The sequence below is a fragment of the Dendropsophus ebraccatus genome, chromosome 9 (genome assembly GCF_027789765.1).
Source record: "Dendropsophus ebraccatus isolate aDenEbr1 chromosome 9, aDenEbr1.pat, whole genome shotgun sequence".
NCBI classification, from domain to species: domain Eukaryota; kingdom Metazoa; phylum Chordata; class Amphibia; order Anura; family Hylidae; genus Dendropsophus; species Dendropsophus ebraccatus.
In genome coordinates this window covers 48458601-48481027 of record NC_091462.1, presented here as the reverse complement: position 1 = coordinate 48481027, position 22427 = coordinate 48458601, and the positions used below count along the sequence as shown (strand labels likewise).

The 22427-nt window shown below is 41.6% G+C and overlaps 1 protein-coding gene across 1 annotated transcript in view; it reads left to right on the top strand.

Moving 5' to 3' along the window:
* The first annotated feature begins 545 nt into the window (after positions 1-545).
* CPS1 (carbamoyl-phosphate synthase 1) overlaps positions 546-22427 on the top strand; it is a 71847-nt gene continuing 49965 nt past the window's right edge. The window contains exons 1-17 of the mRNA XM_069983213.1: positions 546-755; positions 3333-3442; positions 3959-4103; positions 4348-4437; positions 6361-6417; positions 8220-8312; positions 13019-13108; positions 13680-13808; positions 13904-14010; positions 15041-15182; positions 15263-15340; positions 15447-15545; positions 15801-15896; positions 16620-16809; positions 17582-17739; positions 21400-21528; positions 22049-22193. Of these exons, the coding sequence (XP_069839314.1) occupies positions 645-755; positions 3333-3442; positions 3959-4103; positions 4348-4437; positions 6361-6417; positions 8220-8312; positions 13019-13108; positions 13680-13808; positions 13904-14010; positions 15041-15182; positions 15263-15340; positions 15447-15545; positions 15801-15896; positions 16620-16809; positions 17582-17739; positions 21400-21528; positions 22049-22193 (1969 nt within the window). The 5' untranslated portion in view covers positions 546-644. The remainder of the gene's footprint in view (positions 756-3332; positions 3443-3958; positions 4104-4347; positions 4438-6360; positions 6418-8219; positions 8313-13018; positions 13109-13679; positions 13809-13903; positions 14011-15040; positions 15183-15262; positions 15341-15446; positions 15546-15800; positions 15897-16619; positions 16810-17581; positions 17740-21399; positions 21529-22048; positions 22194-22427) is intronic.

Genomic DNA, 22427 nt, shown 5'->3' with positions numbered 1-22427 from the left:
CTGAGACTACAATAAAGCCTTAATGAAGGCAAGCTCCATTAGTTGTAAGGAATCCATGCAATGGCTTATTGGGCCCATATTAGAGCTCTGTGCAGTGATGTTATACTGTAGGTAGCAATGAAAAAATAAAATCATGACATATTTTAAAAGGATAAGTCAACCAGCCTTGTGACCTTTTACGTTTTACATTTAGGACATGAGGCCACCGTTAACATCATACACTGTTAGCTTTAGTCTATTTGACTTTCATGTAACAAAGGCTTTTCTAGGACAGTGCAATAGCTGTTTTTGTGTTCTCTGTTCATTCCCAGTGCAGGCACAGTATATAGCATTGCTGATAAAAGAGAAGGAGAGGTCTTATAAAGTAACGTGTGTTTGAACCTCACTCCAAGAGATAATGTTTGATCAGTGTTGCAACGTCGTCACACACAGACATCTAAAAATCAAGGTATATCCTCAGTACAAAAGAGGGAGGTGGTCAGCCGAAGGAGGAGCTTGGCTCTAATTTATTAAATGTCCACATCACAGCAAATATCAGCAAATGTGACCCAGATTGCTGCCTCTTTCCTTCAAGCCACTCTGCAGCTGCAACATCTACCCCTTCCTGCTCCTCCAGGGCTGAACTGCTCCACAAGGCCCTAAACATGACACGGATTTTGTCTGTTTTTAGGGCGGCCAAGGCAGGGATTCTCAATGCGACTGCCCAGCATCACTGCGGCTTTGCAAAGCCCGGTCTCCGCTTCATGAGTGTTAAGGTATCAATATTTCGTTTTAAACTCCCTTAAAGTTTCCTTTTTTATTGTATGTTACATTGTTTTTAATATTACATAGATAATGTATAAGGCTACAGTTAAACAATTAAACAGAAGAAGCCTTACCTAACTATCATGCTGGGTTATGTAAGTTTTAGTGACATTGTCCATGTGTGAATAAGAGCATCAAAATTGTTATTACTGGCTGGTGAGTGCCGCAATTTCTTTTTCTTTTCTCATTGATTTATTTCTGGGTAGATACAGTAAGGTCTCATCGTCATAGCATTTTTTTCTGTAAAGCTGTCTTGGGAAACTTCTCTCGTTTCCCAGGACTGGATCCAGCTTTTCCCAGTACCCGGGAAGGAGCGGCACAGAATGGCAGAGATAACAAAGCGTTTTGCTTCGTCAATTCTGTAAATTCGCTTATCTCTAATTCTGATTTAGGGAAAGGAAAATACCCCTTGATTTCAGTGCACTCATCCCCACAATGTTTGAAAGCAGATCTGTATGTGGACAGAAAGCTGCAGTAAGACTTGGAAGTATATGGTTCATTTTGCGATCCGGGCTCCATATACTTTAATCCCTTTTTAGAAGTGCACTGTCCATGATTCGTTAAGATCTTTAATGTGGATTTCACAAAACTTGGCAAACTAGAGACAAATGTAGATACATGAGGTTTGGAAAATGCTAATTTGAAGGGGAACAGGGTGCATGGCTCATTTTCACATCTGCAGCATATCTATGATCTTGAGGAATCCGTATGGATTTTGGAGGTAGATTCAGATTTTACAAAAGTCATAAAAGAATCACTATCTAATATCAGATTTTTTTTAATTTTATTTGTATTTTAAGGGTCTCCCTGAACTTATATAAATACTAAACTAAAAATATAATATATATTGGTGCCCAATCTTTAAGCCGTATAATTAATATCAGATCTTGGGGTGCAATTCTTGCTTACATGCCTTCTCACCTTTCATGTGATACAGTGCCATCCTTTCAGTAGTGGCTGTACCTGGTATTGCATCTTGCCCCAGTGATTGGGATAAGCTGCTGTACTAGGGACATGCTATTGTATGGAGATCCCAGCAATCTGATATTCATTTTTAAATATTTAAGTCCTGGATATGGCATCTAAGTAAATATATAGTATAGTATTAGTAGATACTAGCACCAATAAAGATATAGTACTGCATATATATATATATATATATATATATATATATATATATATATATATATATATATATATATTCTGTGGGTTGCTCTTAGGACAGTATTGTTGGGTAATGCCTGTATATTTGCATAGTTGATGTACTATATAGTAAAGATAAAGACTGATTATCCCCTGGTCACAATATCATTCAGCACTGTGTCCTTTCTGTTGGGGTCAAAGTAAGATTGGATGAATTTGAATAAATTTGCTTGACACAGCATTCCTGTAGAAGAAAAGGTCAAGGCCACATTTGGGTGGGGGGAAAGGCGACTATACAGGTTAAAATTTTCCATTGTGCTGACTATACACTCCGAAACATATTCCCTCTCATGCACAGTAAACGTTGTAAATGTTTAACAAGAGAGTTTTATTTATTGGTAACGAAAATTCAAGTATAAATCTTCCTGAGTGTGTTGGGTATAGCACTCATAGACATGGGTGCATTATAAATACATATTCCACAGTGTTGTACAGAGATCCGAATAACCCATAGCACACAATGTAAAGACCGGCAAAAGCCACACTTTACTTTGTCTAAACTGTCAGTGTTGTGTGGCCGCTATTCAATGAAGTGTATGCAGAGTGTGTACACTCCGGACAGGATTCCATCACAATCAATGTAATCAGCAATTTCATTAAATGTCGGCCGTGGCAACTACGGACATTGTTTAATGAAATTATACGTTGTTTGAACATAGCCTTACGTAGTGTATTTTTGGAGTGTGGGGAACTACCTGAAAGGACAATGTAACAATTCAGTCTTTTGGGCTGTTTTTGAGGCATAAATGGGTGAAAAGATGAACAAAAAACAAACCAACTTCAAGATGTGCACAACAAGAGAATGCTTTGTTATGTTTTGAAAAATTTTGAAAAATTCCTAATAAAAACTTATTGAACAGGAAAAATGCCTGAAAAAAAAAAACTAAACAAAGCCTCATGCAAAAAATGTCTAAAAATGTGGATTAAGAAATCAAATGACAATATAGCCTAACACTCCTAAGGAATACTGACTATATGGTGCTAGTATGTGTGTGCCAGAGACAAAGTTACAAATAATGAGAGTCTTTGTACAGCACTGTGGTATATGTTGATGCTATATGAGAAGTAAAATTGTTGCATGCTCTATTAGATGCCATGTTGCTATGATAGTCTTAGCTAGAAGTATTGTTTCTAGTAAGGAAAAGGGTTCTGGAGGGACTCTGTGTGACAGTGTAGGATAAATGCACATATATACATGCACTAATAATCATGTATATATCATATATCTAATTAATGCATTACATATACATCTGTACATATGAATGCAATGCAAACACAATATTAATTCTGCCATCTAACACAAGAATTGAACTCTTTTTATTCAGGCACAGACTGCCAATTTAGTTCTGGAAGATGGAACAAAAATCAGAGGATATTCCTTTGGGCACCCAGCATCAGTAGCTGGAGAAGTCATCTTTAACACTGGACTGGGCGGGTAAGTTGTGGTTGTGTTGTATTTTTTATGATGCTTTTATATGGGCCGATTAACGGCAACAAGTGTTCCTAGAAACGTTCATTCAGCGGATAATCGGCCCAGTGTAAAAGTGACAGCGCTCAGGGGAAACGTCTGCTCAATGGCTGACATGTGGGGAATCCTATAGCCTATTAATAATCAAAAGTGTGTTACCCATTTTTTTAGTCATGGCACAGATTAGAATTTTATTAATATTGTAAGTAAAATAAATAAATTATATATATCTAAATCTATCTATCTATCTATCTATCTATCTATCTATCTTATTTATATCTATCTATCTATCTATCTATCTATCTATCTATCTAATTTATATCTATCTATCTATCTATCTATCTATCTATCTATCTATCTATCTATCTATCTATCTATCTTTTTTTGCATCTAATGACAAACCCAGACCTACTATAGTATTATCCATTACACTTTTAATCTAGAGCTACTCACTCACTATATTATCTTGCCTTGTACCTTCAGATATGTGGAAGCTATAACAGACCCAAGCTACCGTGGACAAATTCTTACTCTTACTAACCCGATCATAGGAAATGGAGGAGCACCTGACACCAAAGCATTGGATTCCTATGGTCTTATGAAATACATTGAGTCAGAGAACATTCAGGTCAGTGCTGCTATGATATTTGCTTTACCTTTCTCCTGTATTCATTTCACCCCTGTGAACCTGTCCTCTATTTCTGTGTATTGACATAGTGCCTAGACTAACACTATCCCATGTGTATCAGTCTGTATGTCCTCCTCCTGATCACATGCACATGTAGTGTAACATTAACAGATATTTCTTTCAGTAATATTCTTAGAATCAGTAGCCGATATGATCAATACACAATCATTTCTTTGTCTTCTAGGTGTCTGGTTTACTGGTCTTGGACTACAGCCATGAATACAATCACTGGGGAGCAGTTAAGTCGCTCTCGGAGTGGCTACATGAAGAAAAGGTTTGTAGTGAATTATTATACTAGGTTCATTGGTAGGACAAACCAAAATGCGCTGCAAAAAGAAGATGACTTCCCTAAGGTCAATTTTATCATAGCTTAAAGAGGTATTCCCATCTAAGAAAGTTGTCCCATAGGCATAGGATAGGGGATAACTTGCTGATCTGTTTGGTCCCCACGATCTTGAAAATGGAGACCCAAGTCTCCTGTAAGAACTTCAGGTGCCTCAGGTTCTGCACGTGCCACTCCATCCATTCTCTATGGGAGCTGGTAGAGACATCTAAATACTGTTCTCCACTGGCTCTGCAGCTAACATAATAAATGAATAGAGTGGAGGCATGATGAAGTTCTTTCTATAAATTCATTATTGGAGTCATGAAGAAAGCTTAGAACAGTGGGCAGATGTTTCTGCCAGTTCCTATAGAGAATGAATTGAGGTTTGGCACACATACACGACCCACCACTCTGTTCTGATGGGAGACTGGGGTCTCTGTTCTTTAGATGAGGATGGGGGGGGGCAGTGGCGTAGCTACCATGGAGACAGATCACACAGCTGCTATGGGGCCGGTGCGATAATGGAGGCCCCAGCAGAGCATGGTTTCATTCCATGGCACTAGCTACTGATTGCAGAGCTGCACGCATAGCGTGCCGCCACCAGCTCTCCATCCTCCAGGCCGCACAGCATGTACCACCACCCCTTCAGTGGCCAGAGGCCCCCCCCCCCGAATACAGTGTTACACAACAGCTGCCTGCCACCAGCACACCCCCTGACCACAGAGCTGCACAGCCCCTGCCATCCACAACTTTCCTTCCCCCACTGTCGGACCATGGAGCCACACAGGGTCCCGAACACCGTGCCACCAGCACCCCCTGGGGGGAGACAGTGGGTCTTAACATTCATGTGTTTAGGACCAACTTCTGATTATGGCTTAAAGTGTTATTGTCACCCCCTTTACTCTATGTGCACTTCTCCGTGCCATTTACAAGCTTAGATGCCACACTATATATATATATATATACACATGTATAAAATGTGTCTGTGTCTTCTTTCTGCTCATTTCATCGGTAGACAGTGTCTCCTAGGCGAGGCTTCACAGCAGCAGGCCATCTCTCTCTCTTGGGGCCCAACAGGCGTGAAGCCCTGCCTAGGTGATATTGTCAACCAGTGCGGAGAACTGCACATAGAGTAAGGGGGGTGACAGGGTCACTTTAAAGATCATAGCTTCAGCCCACACCCTGCCTTATTGCATAAAGTTGTTTGGAATCCTCTAAAATGCATCCCATACACTATAAAATATTTACTTAGTAAAGTATTCTCATAGACTTCCCTTACTACCCAGATTTATTTCCTAAATTTAGTAAATTACTTTATTTTCCTCAAAATGTCAAAAACGCAGCAAAACAAGTATCACGGCTCAGTCTGCCGGGGTACCTTGGGCAATACTTTCCTTTCTCTTAGATGAAAATGAGCAATTTTCAAGCTCACTTGAGAAGTAAACATAAGAAATATCATTTATCATTCCGAAATAAACCGAACAGGTTTATACTGAGATCAGCCATCTGTTTGTACAATATCACCATCTAGTGGACGTGCTGTGCTAGTGCAGTAGGATTTGTAATACCTTGTACCAGACTGGCTCTATAGCAAAGATCTAAATAGGTCTCCTATTAAGGCTCCTTTCTCAGAGGGCCCCATAGCAGCTGGATGGTTTGTCTCTTTGATATGTATCCCCATTGAATACATGTTCCTTTTGACACCTTTCACCTCTATTAGAATGAACAACACACATTTTGTTAGGTACTCGGTTTTTCATTGAGGTAGAAAGGTGGGTAAATATGAATGTATTTTTCACGTGCAGTGATATTATATGCAGTGAATATCATATCCACTATAGTATGACGTGACATATCTTCTCTACTTGTTAGGTTCCTGCGCTTTGTGGAATTGATACCAGAATGTTGGCAAAAAAAATTCGGGACAAGGTGAGTTGAAAGGGTCATCTGCTTGAAACAATTCTCTGAATGATAAACTGAACACGAGGTGTCCTGATGCTGGAACCTCCAGAAATCATTAATAATCTACTGGAGAACAGGCACAAATGCTCAGCTCCTCTGTATTGCGACCACACAGAGAGAATTGAGTACTTAATACCTGCAAATTGTCAAAAAGTTTAAAGAGGAGAAGTTTTCTTTCAAATCAACTGGTTTCAGAAAGTATAGATTAGATATTTATATAGATTTGTAAATCACTTCTATTTTAAAAACCTTCTGTCTGCCAGTACTTATTAGCTGCTGTATGTCCTGCAGGAAGTGGTATTAACCTTTCAGTCTGACACAGTGCTCTCTGCTGCCACCTCTGTCCGATACAGGAACGGTCCAGAGCGGTAGCGAATGCCCATAGAAAAGCTCTCCTTCTGTGGACAATGTCTGTCTCCGACAGAGATGTCAGCAGAGGGCATTATGTCAGACTAAAAAGAATACACCACTTCCTGCAGGGCATACAGCAGATAATAAGTATGGGAAAACGTAAAATATTTAAATAGAAGTAAATTAAAAATCTATATAACTTTCTGACACCAGTTGATTTGAAAGAAAAAGATTTTTGCCGGAGTACCCCTTTAAGCCACATCTCAGTCCCTGGCTTGTATCGTCCATCGTCCATGCAGCTCCAATATTTATAGGATGGTTTTGCGACTATAAACTCTCAGAATTTTTTTCAGCCTACTCTATTCTACTATCTTTTACACAAATTACTCCTGTAATGGTTTTAATGGATCAGAATAAAGGTGACGTTTTATCTAGTCAAATGCACTACACACAGTTTTTCTGCTGAATTCCTGGACACTTCAACAGAGTCTGGGATGAAAAGGAGGTATAGAGCTTAAGAGGATTTTTTCAGCCATTACCCATTCTAATATCCCCCTATGAAACCCCAAATCTCCATCTGTATACTCGATAATAAAGGTAGTGTATATCTCAGCAGTTACCCATATGGTGTTCTGACAAAGTTTATATTATTCCATTCCAATCTGTTATTCAAAGAAGCCCCTGTAGGAGGTTGTGCCACCATTAGCCACTTTGATAACCCTCTGAGGAACCCCAAATAAGCCAAACGGCCCTAGCCAGCCGCGGACAACCACGAAGATGTTCCCTGTACTAGATACATGCACACAGAACAAGACAGACAGACAAACAAACAAACACACAGAAAAGCGGATAGTCAAACAAGCAAGGTCAGAACGGTCAGGTAACAAAGTCAAGCAAGCATAGGGAGTTACAACGGGGATCGCAGGAATAGACAGGGGGAGCTGGGACCAGGGTATAAAACCTAATAGCCAGCCCTGGGAGACTGGCTTTAGTTTCTTTAATGAGGATCAAGAGCCCGGCCTGGATCCCCATTGGACCGGTGCTCTGATCCTCTAGGTACAGACAGGTGGGGAAGAACATCAATCATACAGACTTGCTCAGCTGCGGCAATCGTGGCTGGGAGAGTTTAGTGGTAACTCTTGCATTGTTGGATGCTGAGAAGTAATCGGGTGTGTCACACGGAAGCAAAAAACAGGCCCAGTTCACACCAGGCTACTGCACATTACTGACATTGGTCTTTATCTCAGCCTTTACCTCAGTTATAGCTATATTACCTTGGGGGAAAAAAGTCTCAAAAAGTTATTTGTAAGAACTTCATTTATTACATTTATAGATGTTTATTCCTATGCTAGTAGCGAACTCCCAACACTGGTATGGTAGGATACCAGAATTATAACCAATACCTTTTTCTTCTCAAGGGCACAGTACTGGGTAAAATTGAATTTGAGGGACAGCCAGTGGAACTTGTGGATCCCAACAAGAGGAACCTAATTGCAGAAGTATCAACTAAGGTGAGAAAATGTGAAACTTAACTATTTGTAGAATCATTTTGGGATCTATCTATCTATCTATCTATCTATCTATCTATCTATCTATCTGTCTGTCTGTCTGTCTATATCCCAAGAAGTCGCAGCACATCCAAATAGTGAAAAAACTTGTGATTTTTATTTCATAGTAACGATATCAGCCAGTGCAACGTTTCTGTCTCATCACGAAACCTATCTATCTATTTATCTATCTATCTATATCTATCTATCTATCTATCCATTCTATCCATCTATCTATCTATCTATCTATCTATCTATCTATATCTATCTATCCATTCTATCCGTCTGTCTGTCTATCTATCTATCTATCTATCTATCTATCTATCTCATATCTATCTATCTATCCATTCTATCCGTCTATCTATCTATCTATCTATCTATCTATCTATCTATCTATCTATCTATCTATCTTTTGTATATAACAGGGTACAGTGTGCATTACACGACATAGCTGCAAGTATGATTAAGTAGACCCTGCAACTTCATTCCAGTGATCAGTGAGGGTCTGGGCTTTTGGTCCACCACATCTAAGTTCTGATCTGTTATAATGATAAACCTGAAGATGTTAACAAGTGAAACCGCTCTTTAAATAATGATCCCCATTTGGCATCTGCAATGAAATACAGAAGTATTGAGAACCTTGGATGCTGATTGGGAACATTTCAGTGATTCTGATTGCAATCATTTTACTCACAATATTTGCACCTGTACAGACAATAGAAATGACTTGTCAAGTTTGATTTCATAAATTACTGAAGTTCCTAGATATAACTAATCTGTGTGGTGAATGTAGCAGAGCTGACTTCAATATTAGTTTTTATGTTAGAATTTATGACTTTGTCCAGTGTCCACCATACAGTTACAGTCTGTAGAAGATGTACACGGCTAGTTGGTTTCTCTCCCATTAGGTTAGGTTGTGGTCTCTGATTGTGATGTTGTCTCCTAAAGATTATCACCAGACCATGGTTGGGGCTCAATCAGGACTTTGGACAATACACAGACACTGGTTCCCATGCAATAGTCTTTTATACTCAGTGACACTTTCTGAATATACAACATCCTCACTCAATAGCTCATGGCTTCTGTGCACCAATCAGCCCCGCCAGCCCACCCCTCCTAATGAATCTTTATCTGGCACTCTGCTGTGATGGGCATCGGAGTGACATCCCTGCAGGGTACTGTGCCTATAAGGGAAGTCAGGGCAGATTAGTGCACTGAGGTCTGTAACCAAACCCCCAGTGCACCAAGCCACCTAATGTACATTTGTAAGTTTAGGGCAGGGTGGCGACTGGCTAGCGAGAGCTAGTTGTATAACCAAATTGGTTACGCCTTAGTGATGCTCTCATCAATAGGAACTTAACCCCTTTGGTCCAAAACCTGGACCTCCCAGTGGAGCATGAATGGCCTATAAGCCTCCACACATCTTAAAAGTAGTACTTCAGAAATTTAATTTTTAATTAACTGGTATCAGAAAGTTATAAAGATTTCTAAATTACTTGTATTTTAAAATCTTCAGCTTTCTTTTACTTAACAGCTGCTGTATGTGCTGCAGGAAGAGGTGTTTTCTTTCCAGTCTGACACAGTGCTCTCTGCTGCCACCTCTGTATGTGTCAGGAACTGACCAGAGCAGTAGCAAACTCCCATAGAAAACCACTCCGGCTCTGAACAGTTACTGACACAAACAGAGGTGGCAGCAGAGAGCCCTGTGTCAGACTGGAAAAAAAATGCCACTTCCTGCAGGACATACAGAAGCTGTTAAGGACTGGAAGACAAAATTTTAAATAGAAGTAATTTACAAATCGTTATAACTTTCTGACACCAGTTGATTACATCTTTTTTTTTCCCCTAAAAAGTACCCCTTTAATGAAGCTCCCCTCAAGATCCCAAAGCACATAATTTATATAGTTAAAGGTCAAACAATGAATAGGTAAAAGTTAGCTCATTATGTGCCTAAGCCTTAAGGAAAAAAAAAAAGACAATTCCTCCTAAGTGTATCATCTTCTAATTTCTTCTGATCCTGCAAATTCTTGCATTTTGTTGTGACGGAGTTTCTGAAGGCTGTCCATCCAATTATCTCCATGTTACAATTCCCCTAATGACAGCGCCAGGTCGTGTAATTTAATGGTCTATTAGGGAGTGAAGCTGTCAGGATAAGTTAAGAAGCTGACACATTTCCAGGTGATCTGGGACACAACAGGAGGAATATTTCATAACTCCAATTTGAAGGCTTTAAAAGCCATCTCATCAAATAAAGTTGACAATAATGAAATTTACCATTGGCAACAATTAGTGAACACAGTAATCTGTCTGCTTCAGTGAGAAACAGACGCTTAATATGAGCCAGCATGAGGTACCTTTCTTTTCAGCAAGAGCCAGAAATTGATTTTTTAACATCTGCTTCTGCCTCTTTCATTAACGCTCTGTTCACACCAATAAAATAGTCTCCGGATGTTTTTGTTGATGTTCTCTGTAGGAGCTTATTAGATGTGGATATTCTATATTGAAGAGCTGGAGAACCACATGTAAATTTAACAAGTGATGTGAAGCCTTTAGGTATCGAAAAATAAAACATCCTTCAAAGATCTTGTTAGACTGAATCAAATGAACATTGTTGTTACTAACAATCCAATGAGACAACCGGAGAAATGCTTTCCGTATGTTCGGTTTGGGTGTATGGACATCTTATGTTGGGGAGTCCTCACCCAGATATCTTCTTGTAAACAGAGCATCACTTTAAAGTGTGCTCCTGCTCTGGAGGATTCGGCACTATTATGTACATATAAAGTACCTGTCAACTTTATAGGTAGTGCACCACGTCTTTCCTAAGGTGCTCCACACTATGGTAACTAGTACGGGAGGGAAAGAAGGAGTTCTTACGCCTGTACTTTTTATGGTTCCCTATACTTTCAGCATCAAAGATAGAAGTTATTGCTAAAATTTGCCTAGCAGCCAAGTAATGCATACAGAACTGCTCAAGCATACAGCATTTCACTGGCTCAAGCATACAACATATCAGATGCAGGGACTCCTATCTTTAACAAGCGTCCCTGCTACTGTACATAGTTTCCATAGTTCGTTAGACCAATAGTGTAGAACAGTGTAAGTAACTATGTCTACACATCATCGCTCACATGTAGTTAACACTTAGGGCCCTATTACACGGGACGATTATCGTGCAGAAAATCATTATATCGTTCGGATTAAAATTATATTTCTTCCTGTGTAATTGCAGGCAACGATCGAAAAAAAGTTTGTGTGTAGTTGATCGTTCATTTAGATCAGACTCTAAAATGATTGTTAATCGTTCGTTAACCGTTCACTGTAATTCCACATTCATTTGCTGTAATTCCGCATTTGTTCACTAATCGTGCAGTTAAATTCCAAATGGTTCCTTCTTTTGCTGGGATCAGATGGAGCAAACAATTGTAGTAACGATGTTGTAACGATCATAACTTACGACTGTCGTTCTGTGTAGTATGGTGAACAATTTCAGGTTAACGTTTAAAAATCTTGTTTATGGTTAATTGCTAGTCGTTAAAAATTGCAAGGCCTGCTGCAAGGCCTCGAGAGGTGGTGGCAACATCTGTATTGGTATATGGTGTCATCTGAATAGGTGCTATAGAATTTCATGTTATGTGTTCTGCTCCTGCAGCTTACCCTGGTGATATAATTTGACTGAAAGGGAATTTCAACTGTAGATCACATGGGAGTAAACTAATGAGCAGCCGGTCTGTATTTATAAGACAGGATGTCCAGCTCAAACAACTGCCAATCAAGTTGGCTTGGTGCAAAGTTATAGTAAAGAGGACATATCTGTTGTCGATCATACAACAACCTGTGGCTTCCAATAGCGATAGAGCCACATACAGAATGCTAAAGAAACCATATGCAATACCGAGAATGTCTTTCATTGGGCGTAAAGGGAGATTTTACTACCATATCATAAACCACTTTAGAAATTATGGTTATGCAGCATCAGGTTGAGTGTGCCTACGGTTTGCCAATACCTATACCTGATACTGCCATAGCAGATTTATAGTATAAGAGTTGCCACAATGGTCACTCTTGCACTGTGTCAGCCAAGTTTTTCCCCCATCTATCCTAGTTGGAGATGGCTACTTTTAAAGCATTTAAAGGGTCCTCAAACCTGGTTGCTCACCAACATATGTTTTGAATTAATCACGGACATTGTTGCAATTTGCAACAATGGCCGTGATTAATTCAAAAAAATACTTTCAATGGAAAATGGAATGGGATCCTGGCCGGAGTTTATACACATAGTTTACAATCCGGCTGGGATCCCTAGCGGCTGCAGGGAAAACTGACATGTCAGTTTTGTGCGGCCTCTATTCATTGAATGATCCGGACAGATCACACAAGGGAGAGTGCTGCTCTCTGGTGAATTCAATAGAATTGAACTTTATCCAGGCCGGTACTGCAGTATCGTCTGGAATAAACTTCACTGACACCGGCCGTTTTGCGACCGTTTTCTGCACAATTTTGCCTGATAAAACTACAGTAAAAGGGATAAAACTAATATTCACATAGGGTAGATGCACCTGAAATCCTTACATTGGATTTGGAATGTATACAGGAAATTGGAAAAGACAATCAATGAAGGATAAAATAGGGATTACTTTATAAAGTAATTTTCTTGTATTTCTTTTAAGGCTGTAAAAGTATATGGCAAAGGAAACCCTGTTAAAATTGTGGCTGTGGACTGTGGAGTGAAACACAACATCATCCGACAACTGGTAAAAGTAAGTCGCAATTTGAACTCTACTCAGTGGAAAAATCTGAATAAAATCTAGCATTATTTTTACTATTTGTGAGATTGAGGGGGAATCTGACAGCTCTGTATCATGTCTACAGCTGCAGACATGGGCAGATAGTTGATATGGATAACTAATGATACCTTTTACTTATCCAATGGCTGTTTGCAAAGTTATAAAATCATGTTTTCCTTCTAAGCTCAAGAGTCACAGAGGCTATTCTGAGGTGCAGCATCCCTCCCTGTCTTGCATTATTGATGCTGGAAGCCAAATGCTGTAGACCAATCATGGAGGGAAGGATGGGGGAGGAAAGGGACATGCATGCTGCAGCTCAGTACAGTTGCTATGACAGAAAGAAAATATGACTTTGAAAAATGCCATTTGGTAACATACTACATATATTCTTTATCTCCCCATGAACTATCTGCCCATATCTGCACCTCTGTGCATAATATAGTGCTCACTTTACTAAATGAGGAATTTCCTTTTACAATGTGAATTTAATTTAAAAAGAAAGCAATTTATTAACCTGGTTGTAAATGTTATGTTCTCAATTCAGAGAGGAGCAGAGGTGAACCTGGTTCCCTGGAATCACGACTTCACAAAAATGGAATACGATGGTCTCTTGCTTACAAGTGGACCCGGAAACCCAGAACTGGCCCAGCCTCTAATCCAGAATCTGAAGAAGGTTGGTGATTATTTTGGATGGTTTGCAAACCCTCTATAACAGCTTATTCTAAAACGTATGTGCGATGAATAACTGATTGTCCTTTTCTTGTTTAGGTTTTCAGTAGTGACCGCACTGAACCAGTGTTTGGTATCTGTATGGGGAATGAGATTGCAGCTTTAGCAGCTGGTGCCAAGACCTACAGGTTACCTATGGCTAACAGGTATGCAAATAGGTTAAAGTGCTACTGTCACTTTAAAAAACTTTTGTGATATCACACAGACATGTCAAAAGTTTTGATTGGTAAGGGTATGGGTATTCTGGCCCTCACTGATTGCTAAATGGGGCTAGGAGTGCTTCACTACTGCTCTCCTCTTCTCACTGCAGGTGATGTACTCTATAGATCTACCATACAATCTATATCCTGAGATGGGAAGAGCAGTGAGCTGGACAGCAAAGTGCTTAGTCATCCCCCTTTCCTGCCTTTATCTAGTGGATGATGGGGGTCTGTACCCCCAGACCCCAATCAAAACTTTGGATATGTATGTGTGATGTAAAAAAAAAATTAAAAGTACAACAGCAACCTACAGGTGCAAGTGCTTACCTTGCACACTCCCCCAGCATACACACAATAAAAATCTGCTCTATAGATATTTAAAAAAATTAGGATCTTAGCAAACCATTTGATCAAACATAATGTACCATGTCACCATGTTAAGGTGTCCTCAGAGACATGGTCCTACTCTAGCATTCTCACACTAGCAATTGCCTCTCCTGGGCTAACAATAAGCCTACAACTGGGCAGATAAGATCCAAATAATCTCTTTTATAGCACATACAGGACATGGATGTAGTGCAAGCCAACAGAAGGTAGCCACATTCCCTACATGCAACAGAAAAAAGTCAGCACCACTCCTATGTCTCTGTTCACACTGTAGGTTGCCTGCTGCATGCAGCTAAAGTACAGACAAAAAGTGCAACAGCAACCTACAGGTGCAAGTGCACACTTCCCGGTACTTCAGCCACATGCAGCGTGCAACCTACAGTGTGCTTTTTTCTGATGTATGTGTAACATGTCAGATTCATTTTGGCAAAAAAATGTACAAATAAAGAATGGGAAGTAAGTCCTGATACCCCACCAAAAACTAGATTGTTTCCTCAATGTTTTACTGCAAAGACGTCATACCAAACACATTTGTTTAGCATAGTACATAAATTACATACACTAACTGTATATGGACCATACTTTTCAGGGGGCAGAATCAGCCTGTAATGAACACAATGAATGGACAGGCCTTCATCACCGCTCAGAATCATGCATATGGAGTAGATAGCAAATCTCTACCTGCCGGCTGGAAACCACTCTTTGTAAATATAAATGATCAGAGCAATGAGGTGAGAAATATCTCTGAGCCTAAAAATGCTTATCAGTAAAAATCAGTTTTGGGTTTTTAGAACTAGCTATTGTTTTACAGGGCATCATGCATGAGACCAAACCAATCTTCACTGCCCAGTTCCACCCTGAGGCCAACCCTGGACCTGTTGACACTGAGGTAAAGTATATGATACATGATGGTATACCACTGTATAAAGTAGATAATAATCAATTAGCCAGAACACACTAGACATTTAGAATCATATTTTCTCTTACGTTTCCAGTTCCTGTTTGACGTCTTCCTATCAATGATAAAGAAGGGTAAAGGCACCACCCTGGCCTCCGTCATGCCCAAACCTGCCCTACAATCTAAGAGAATTGATGTAAGAAAAAGCCGAATTTATACTGAGAATATCACTGGCAGAAATAATAAGTTTCAGTAAAATCATTACATGCCTGGATTAGCTTCACTTTTCATTTCTTGTTATTTAAAGTTTTATGAATTGTGAATGGATTGTCATTACGAGAAATCATATTTCAATCCATTCTAAATGAAAGGCTTCTTAATGAACTACCCCGTCTCGATGGGAGCATTACAGTACATTATAATGTCACCCTGTTACTTCTCTGATTTGTAGGTATCTAAAGTCCTCATCTTGGGTTCTGGAGGTCTCTCCATTGGACAAGCTGGAGAATTTGATTATTCTGGATCTCAGGCTGTCAAAGCTATGAAAGTAAGTCAACTACTTCAAGCTTATTCAGCATTGTGGGAAGCTTACAGTATTTATATTCCCTATAGGTATTTTTACTCATTTCACAATATATATCTCATGCAAGGAGGTATATTTCTATCACAAATTCACAAAATAAAAACGTAGACTCATGCCCTGGTGTACAGAACAGATATAACCTCTGTAGTTTATCACATTTAGTTTTTTCATTTAGCTTTTAAGACAAAGCCAGGAATAAGTTTAAAAAGTGGGGAGATTTAATATGGCCAATGATAGCATAGCTCCTACTCCTCACTGCTATGCCATGACATAGTGCTGATAAAAATGCACTGAACATGCTGGCACAGACAAAGGAAGCTGTTAGAAAAGCTGTTTTCAGAAGAAAACAAATAATAGCTTATCCACAGGATAGGCTATCAATAGTTGATTGTCAGGTTGCCAACTCCCAGCTCCCATGCCGATCAGCTGTAAGGAAGTCAGAAGCAGTTGGTCGTGTTCCTTGTGTAGTGGTGTCACCGGGGGTACTCCAGCCTGAGCTCTTATTCACTTCAGTTGGAGCTAAGGCAGCAGTACCCTGTTTTTTCTGGACAACCCCTTTAACTGTTCTTCCCATCATGTAACTCTCTTTATGCGAATAAAAGAAAAAACACTGCTGCATTGCGATTTATTTGTACTGTTCAGATAGATTACTTTTAATACAGTATTGGTGTATCATGTGTTTAACAGGAGGAAAATGTGAAAACTGTCCTCATGAACCCCAACATCGCCTCTGTCCAGACCAATGAGGTGGGCATCAAGCAGGCTGACACAGTCTACTTCCTACCTATCACACCACAATTTGTCACTGAGGTTATTAAAACAGAGAGACCAGATGGCATCATCCTGGGAATGGGTGGGCAGACTGCCCTGAACTGCGGTAAGTATAACATATTAAGACATTTTAAGATATGTAACCTGGGTAGCTAAAAAAAAAGATAAAACAAATGAATAAACTATTAATAAACTAACTAAATCAACCTGTCACCTTTTTAATCTTTCATCTTAAAGCGAATGTACCACTAGGTACATCGTTTTGTGTTTTTTTATATGTACAGACCAGCGCAGTGGTGCCGGTGCCACAGTCCTTTTTTTGAGCCGCCGCCCTGTTCCTGCTCATGGCGCTGGTCTATTCCTGAGCACCAGCCCGGCATTAAGCACTGGAGGCGGGCCAGCTGGACCCCAGTGTGACAAAACCCCCTTCCCTCTATGAGGCGGTTCCATTAGAATCCATTAGCCGGGTCACAGAGGGGAGGGAATATCGCCTCATTGGCGGGCGGCGGGCCCCAGTGCTTCATGCCGGGCTGGTGCTCAGGAATAAACCAGCGCCATGCGGATCTGGAAGGCAGTTCAAAAAAACGGACTGCAGCGCTGAAATTCTTGAACCGGCGCTGTTCTGTTCATGTAAAAAGATCTTGTTACTGATTTTATAGAATTTCGTTTTTTTAATATAATATTATATAATATTTTAATATATATCAGCCACGCCTTCTCTTGTTTTCTGTCAAAAAATGCTTTTATCATTAATGGACAGTGTCATTTCTCTGGCACTGCTGCGGTCCACCACTGTAGTATGTACTGTATAACCTTTTTACATAACATACGATAACACACAGGAACACAGCTCTTATACTAATTTCTTACCATCCCAGGAGTGGAACTCTTCAAACGTGGTGTACTAAAGGAGTATGGAGTTCGAGTATTGGGAACATCAGTGGAATCCATCATGTTTACAGAAGACAGGCAGCTTTTCTCTGACAAACTAAATGAGATTAATGAACCCATCGCCCCAAGCTTTGCTGTAGAATCGGTAAGAGGGCTTCAATCCATCAAAGGATCAATATAAGGGCATTCTTTAAAGGGAAACTATCAGCAGATTAGAAGCATCTAAGCTGCTGATATGTCCTTGTAGTGCACAGGGCGCTGAGGATTAAGGTAATTTTCTTATCTTTTCTTCATCCTCTGTGCCATTCTCAGGACAATAGTAGTTGATTCATATGCTAATTAGGTGTGCACTGATTCTCTCCGGGCAGCTCACACCTCCTAATGAATGTTAGCAGAGCAAAACACCGCCCCAGTATTCAGTAGGAGGTATGGGCAGGCAGGGGTGGATCTGTGCCCTTAAAGGGGTATTCCCCCCAAGAGCTAAAAAAATGAAATGCTCCCAAACCTAGCTGGTCTTCCTCACCAAGTCCCCCTGAGTATTTTGAGTTGTCTCCCATCTTTCTAGCTGCTGCCGTTCCTGAGTTACAACTTTTTTTAAAACATGGTCTATATCCAAGATAGGAAACTACATTTCCCATCATGCAATGCTTCTGCCTGATGATGGTGAAGTAGCAGAGCTGAAACAATGAAGGAGATGATGACAGTGTAGCAGAGCTGAGATGGCTGCGTCGGTGTAGCAAAGCTGAGTTGGAAGTGACGGTGTAGCAGAGCTGAGATGGCTGTGTCGGTGTAGCAAAGCTGAGTTGGAAGTGACGGTGTAGCAAAGCTGAGTTGGAAGTGACAGTGTAGCAGAGCTGAGTTGGCGGGGACGGTGTAGCAGATCTGAGTTGGGGACGCCGGTGTAGCAGAGCTGAGTTGGCGGGGACGCCGGTGTAGCAGAGCTGAGTTGGCGGGGACGCCGGTGTAGCAGAGCTGAGTTGGCGGGGACGCCGGTGTAGCAGAGCTGAGTTGGCGGGGACGGTGTAGCAGATCTGAGTTGGAGGGGACGCCGATGTAGCAGAGCTGAGTTGGCGGGAACGCCGGTGTAGCAGAGCTGAGTTGGCGGGGACGCCGGTGTAGCAGAGCTGAGTTGGCGAGGACGCCGGTGTAGCAGAGCTGAGTTTGCGGGGACGCCGGTGTAGCAGAGCTGAGTTGGGGATGCCGATGTAGCAGGGGATGCCGGTGTAGCAGAGCTGAGTTGGGGACGCCGGTGTAGCAGAGCTGAGTTGGGGACGCCGGTGTAGCAGAGCTGAGTTGGCGGGGACGCCGGTGTAGCAGAGCTGAGTTGGCGGGGACGCCGATGTAGCAGAGCGGAGTTGGCGGGGACGCCGGTGTAGCAGAGCTGAGTTGGCGGGGACGCCGGTGTAGCAGAGCTGAGTTGGCGGGGACGCCGGTGTAGCAGAGCTGAGTTGGCGGGGACGCCGGTGTAGCAGAGCTGAGTTGGCGGGGACGCCGGTGTAGCAGAGCTGAGTTGGCGGGGACGCCAGTGTAGCAGAGCTGATTTGGGGATGCCGGTGTAGCAGAGCTGAGTTGGGGATGCGGGTGTAGCAGAGCTGAGTTGGCGGTGATGCGGGCGATTGCGAGGGACGGAGCTTGTCGCGGGGGGCGGAGCTAGTTGCGGGTGATTGCGGGGGGCGGAGCTAGTCGCGGGCGATTGCGGGGGGCGGGGCTTGCCGTGGGCACTTGCGGGGGGCGGAGCTTGCCGGGGGCGGGTTGCCGCGGGTGAGTGTGGAGGCTATGCCGCAGGTGAGTGAGCGTTGCCACGGGTGATGGGGGGTGATGGGGGGTGATGGGGGGTGATGGGGGGGGCTGTGTGCTGTGGGTGAGTGCTGGACGGTGCGCCCGGGAGGCTCTGGACACGGGGTGAGCTCTGGGCTGGGGGTGACCGGGTGGCTGCTGTTAGAGAGGGATGCAGTCACAGCTGCGCTGATCACTGTCTCCCTCTGTAACAGCAGCCACCACATCAGCGTTCTCAGTCACTTCACTGTGCTGGGACTGAGGACACGTGATGCCGACACCGAGGGTGGGGGCCAGGAGCAGGGAGCGTGTGGGTGTGGACTGAGGTCTGATGATTCTCTGCAATCCATGGAGGTGAATGCAGCTGGATAACAGCAAAACTGTGCAGAATCCATACTAACTTTATATTGGAAAGATGGAAAGCTACAGGTGGGCAGCGTATTAATGCAAAAATAATTTTGGGGGGAATACCCCTTTAAGTGCACCAAAACACTTCATTGGCATATGAAATGAATGGCATAAGAAACACCTTCATCCTCAGCGCCCTGTGCGTTACATATCTGAACATATCTGCAGGTTAGGTGCTGCTAATCTGCTTTAAACTAATAGCATCTATCTAACTAGTTCCTCAATACTGTTCTGATTCATTGTGTCTACCCATAACAGTCACAGAGCAGAAGTAAGGACTGTACAAGAGTATGTAGATTTATTACTGGGCTCAATACTAGCTTTATTAATTTGCCTATAAGTAGCTCCCCTTGGTGGCAGCTGAAATTGAACAGAATTTTATCATTTAAAGAGGCCTGAGGTATTTTCTCCTTCTATATGAAGCCACTGCTCCATGGATTTGGGCACTATCCTTTTCTAAGTCTCCACCACTAGCAATCAGAGTAAATATTTTTAGTGTCCAGTATGTCAGTAACAGCCCAACTATGTCCATAGGCTATCAAGGGGAAGATAACTTTGCTCTCAACGGCACTGTGAACCTGAGGCAGTCCCCATTGTAAACTTATCTGTGGTGACTGCCCAGTTGACAGTCTTACCTGCGGTAAGCTGGCTAGTCTCTTTGATTGTTCGGGCATCACTACCTGCAATAACAGTGAATTGGCTGCATTATTGAGCCAGCACCAGTGGCGTAGCTACCATAGAGGCAGGGTAGGCAGTTGCTATGGGGCACGTGCAGGAGGGGGGCCCAGTGGAGAAGGTAAGAGCGAGTGTCCTTCTGCTTAACCCCTTATGTACTGCTGTATGTAAGTGACCCAGTGTCTACTTACATACTGCAACACAAAAAAATAAGGTTAACAAGCAGAAGACAAAGAGATCTCCTCTGGTAACCTCTGACCTCTGTTCTCCAGCTGCGGCCATCAAGTAGGAAAATGTGCAGAGCTCCGTGCAGAGGTCAGGGGTTATCAGCGCACCAGCAGTAAAGCAGATATAGCCTGGACTTTTGAACATTGGGTCACTTACACATTGCAGTACATAAGGGGTTAAGCAGAAGGTAGTCTGCTCCTGCACCTATGTATTTAACCATAAGGGCTCCTAATGGGCCCTTATAGGTAAAAACAGTGGACTGTCATAGCAAGCAGCCATTGGCTCTCTGTTCTGCCAGTCACTCTTGTAGCTGCCACCAGGATTCTGCCTCTGGCCACAAAAGATTTAATATTTTTGGCCACATCACAGAGCAAATGCTCTCTCTCTCTCTCTCTCTCTCTCTCTATATATATATATATATTGTTTTGTGTTGTACGTAGAGGAGGGGGCCCCTTGTTATGGGACTCCGTCAATCCATGCTTCATGGACATCTGTGTTTCCTGGTTAGTTGATGCATGACTCTTTCTTGAAAATATAGCAACATATAGGTAGCAGTTGATAAAGGACTAGAATAATTAATACAAAATCATATAGTGGTCATGTAAAGTTTACGTAATAATATTTCATCATTCTTTTACATTCTGTTCATTATCTTAATATTAACAATGTCAAAGAAATAACAGAAAAATACTAATATACAAATATTTTTTGCTTTTAGATTAAAGATGCTCTGGATGCAGCTGACAAAATCGGCTATCCTGTCATGATTCGATCGGCTTACGCTTTAGGTGGTCTGGGGTCAGGTCTTTGTCCTGATAAGGAAACACTCACAGACCTGGGAACAAAGGTAAAAGAGTGGGCCCTTGAAGTCAGGGGAAATTAGCCAGAAAGTGTTCCATTCAAATCTATGAAATCTCCAGAGTATCCTGAGTACTCGGTGTACTGGCTTAATGGACCAAGGTGATGGTGCAGACTGCAAATGCTCAGAGACCATATTAGAAGTGAATGGAATAGAAAAGGATAGAGTTTTAGAACGACACAATCAGACATTCTGAAAAGAAGTTTCAAAGAAGTGTAGAAATAAGTTTATCATTGGAAAAAATATCTATATTATATGATTATTGGAGGTAAATCTGTGACTCCGGGCGATGTGCCTTCTATACACATTATGCAATTTATTGAGCAGTATCACATACTGAAAACAATTTGCAGGGTGAGCACAGGGCATATTGTATATGGAAAAGTGACAATAGTGGCAAATTATTGTATTTTATATGTATAGGGTAAGGGGTTAACTTACAGCATTATTCATGTTTGTAATGATTTATTGTGTTTTCAAAGATGGTTCCTTTTATTTTATTTTCAAGGCCTTGGCAATGACAAACCAGATTTTGGTAGAGCGTTCAGTTGTGGGATGGAAGGAGATCGAGTATGAGGTGGTAAGAGATGCAGCAGATAACTGTGTCACCGTCTGCAACATGGAAAATGTGGACGCAATGGGAGTCCACACAGGTAACTGCTATGTTTCACTATACTAGAGAAGTGGCTTATTAAGGTAAAAATATACTGCTTATGAGCTAATGAGGTTTTCCGATGATGAAACCGATTTTCAACTGACTAATAATTTAGTAATTCAGCCAACTCTTATCTTTCTTCAACCATACCTTCTTAACAAAAATCCTGCCCACCACACTTTCCCACACAGTGGGAGGGAGATAGAGCTGGCTGAATTTCAGACTAGAGTGT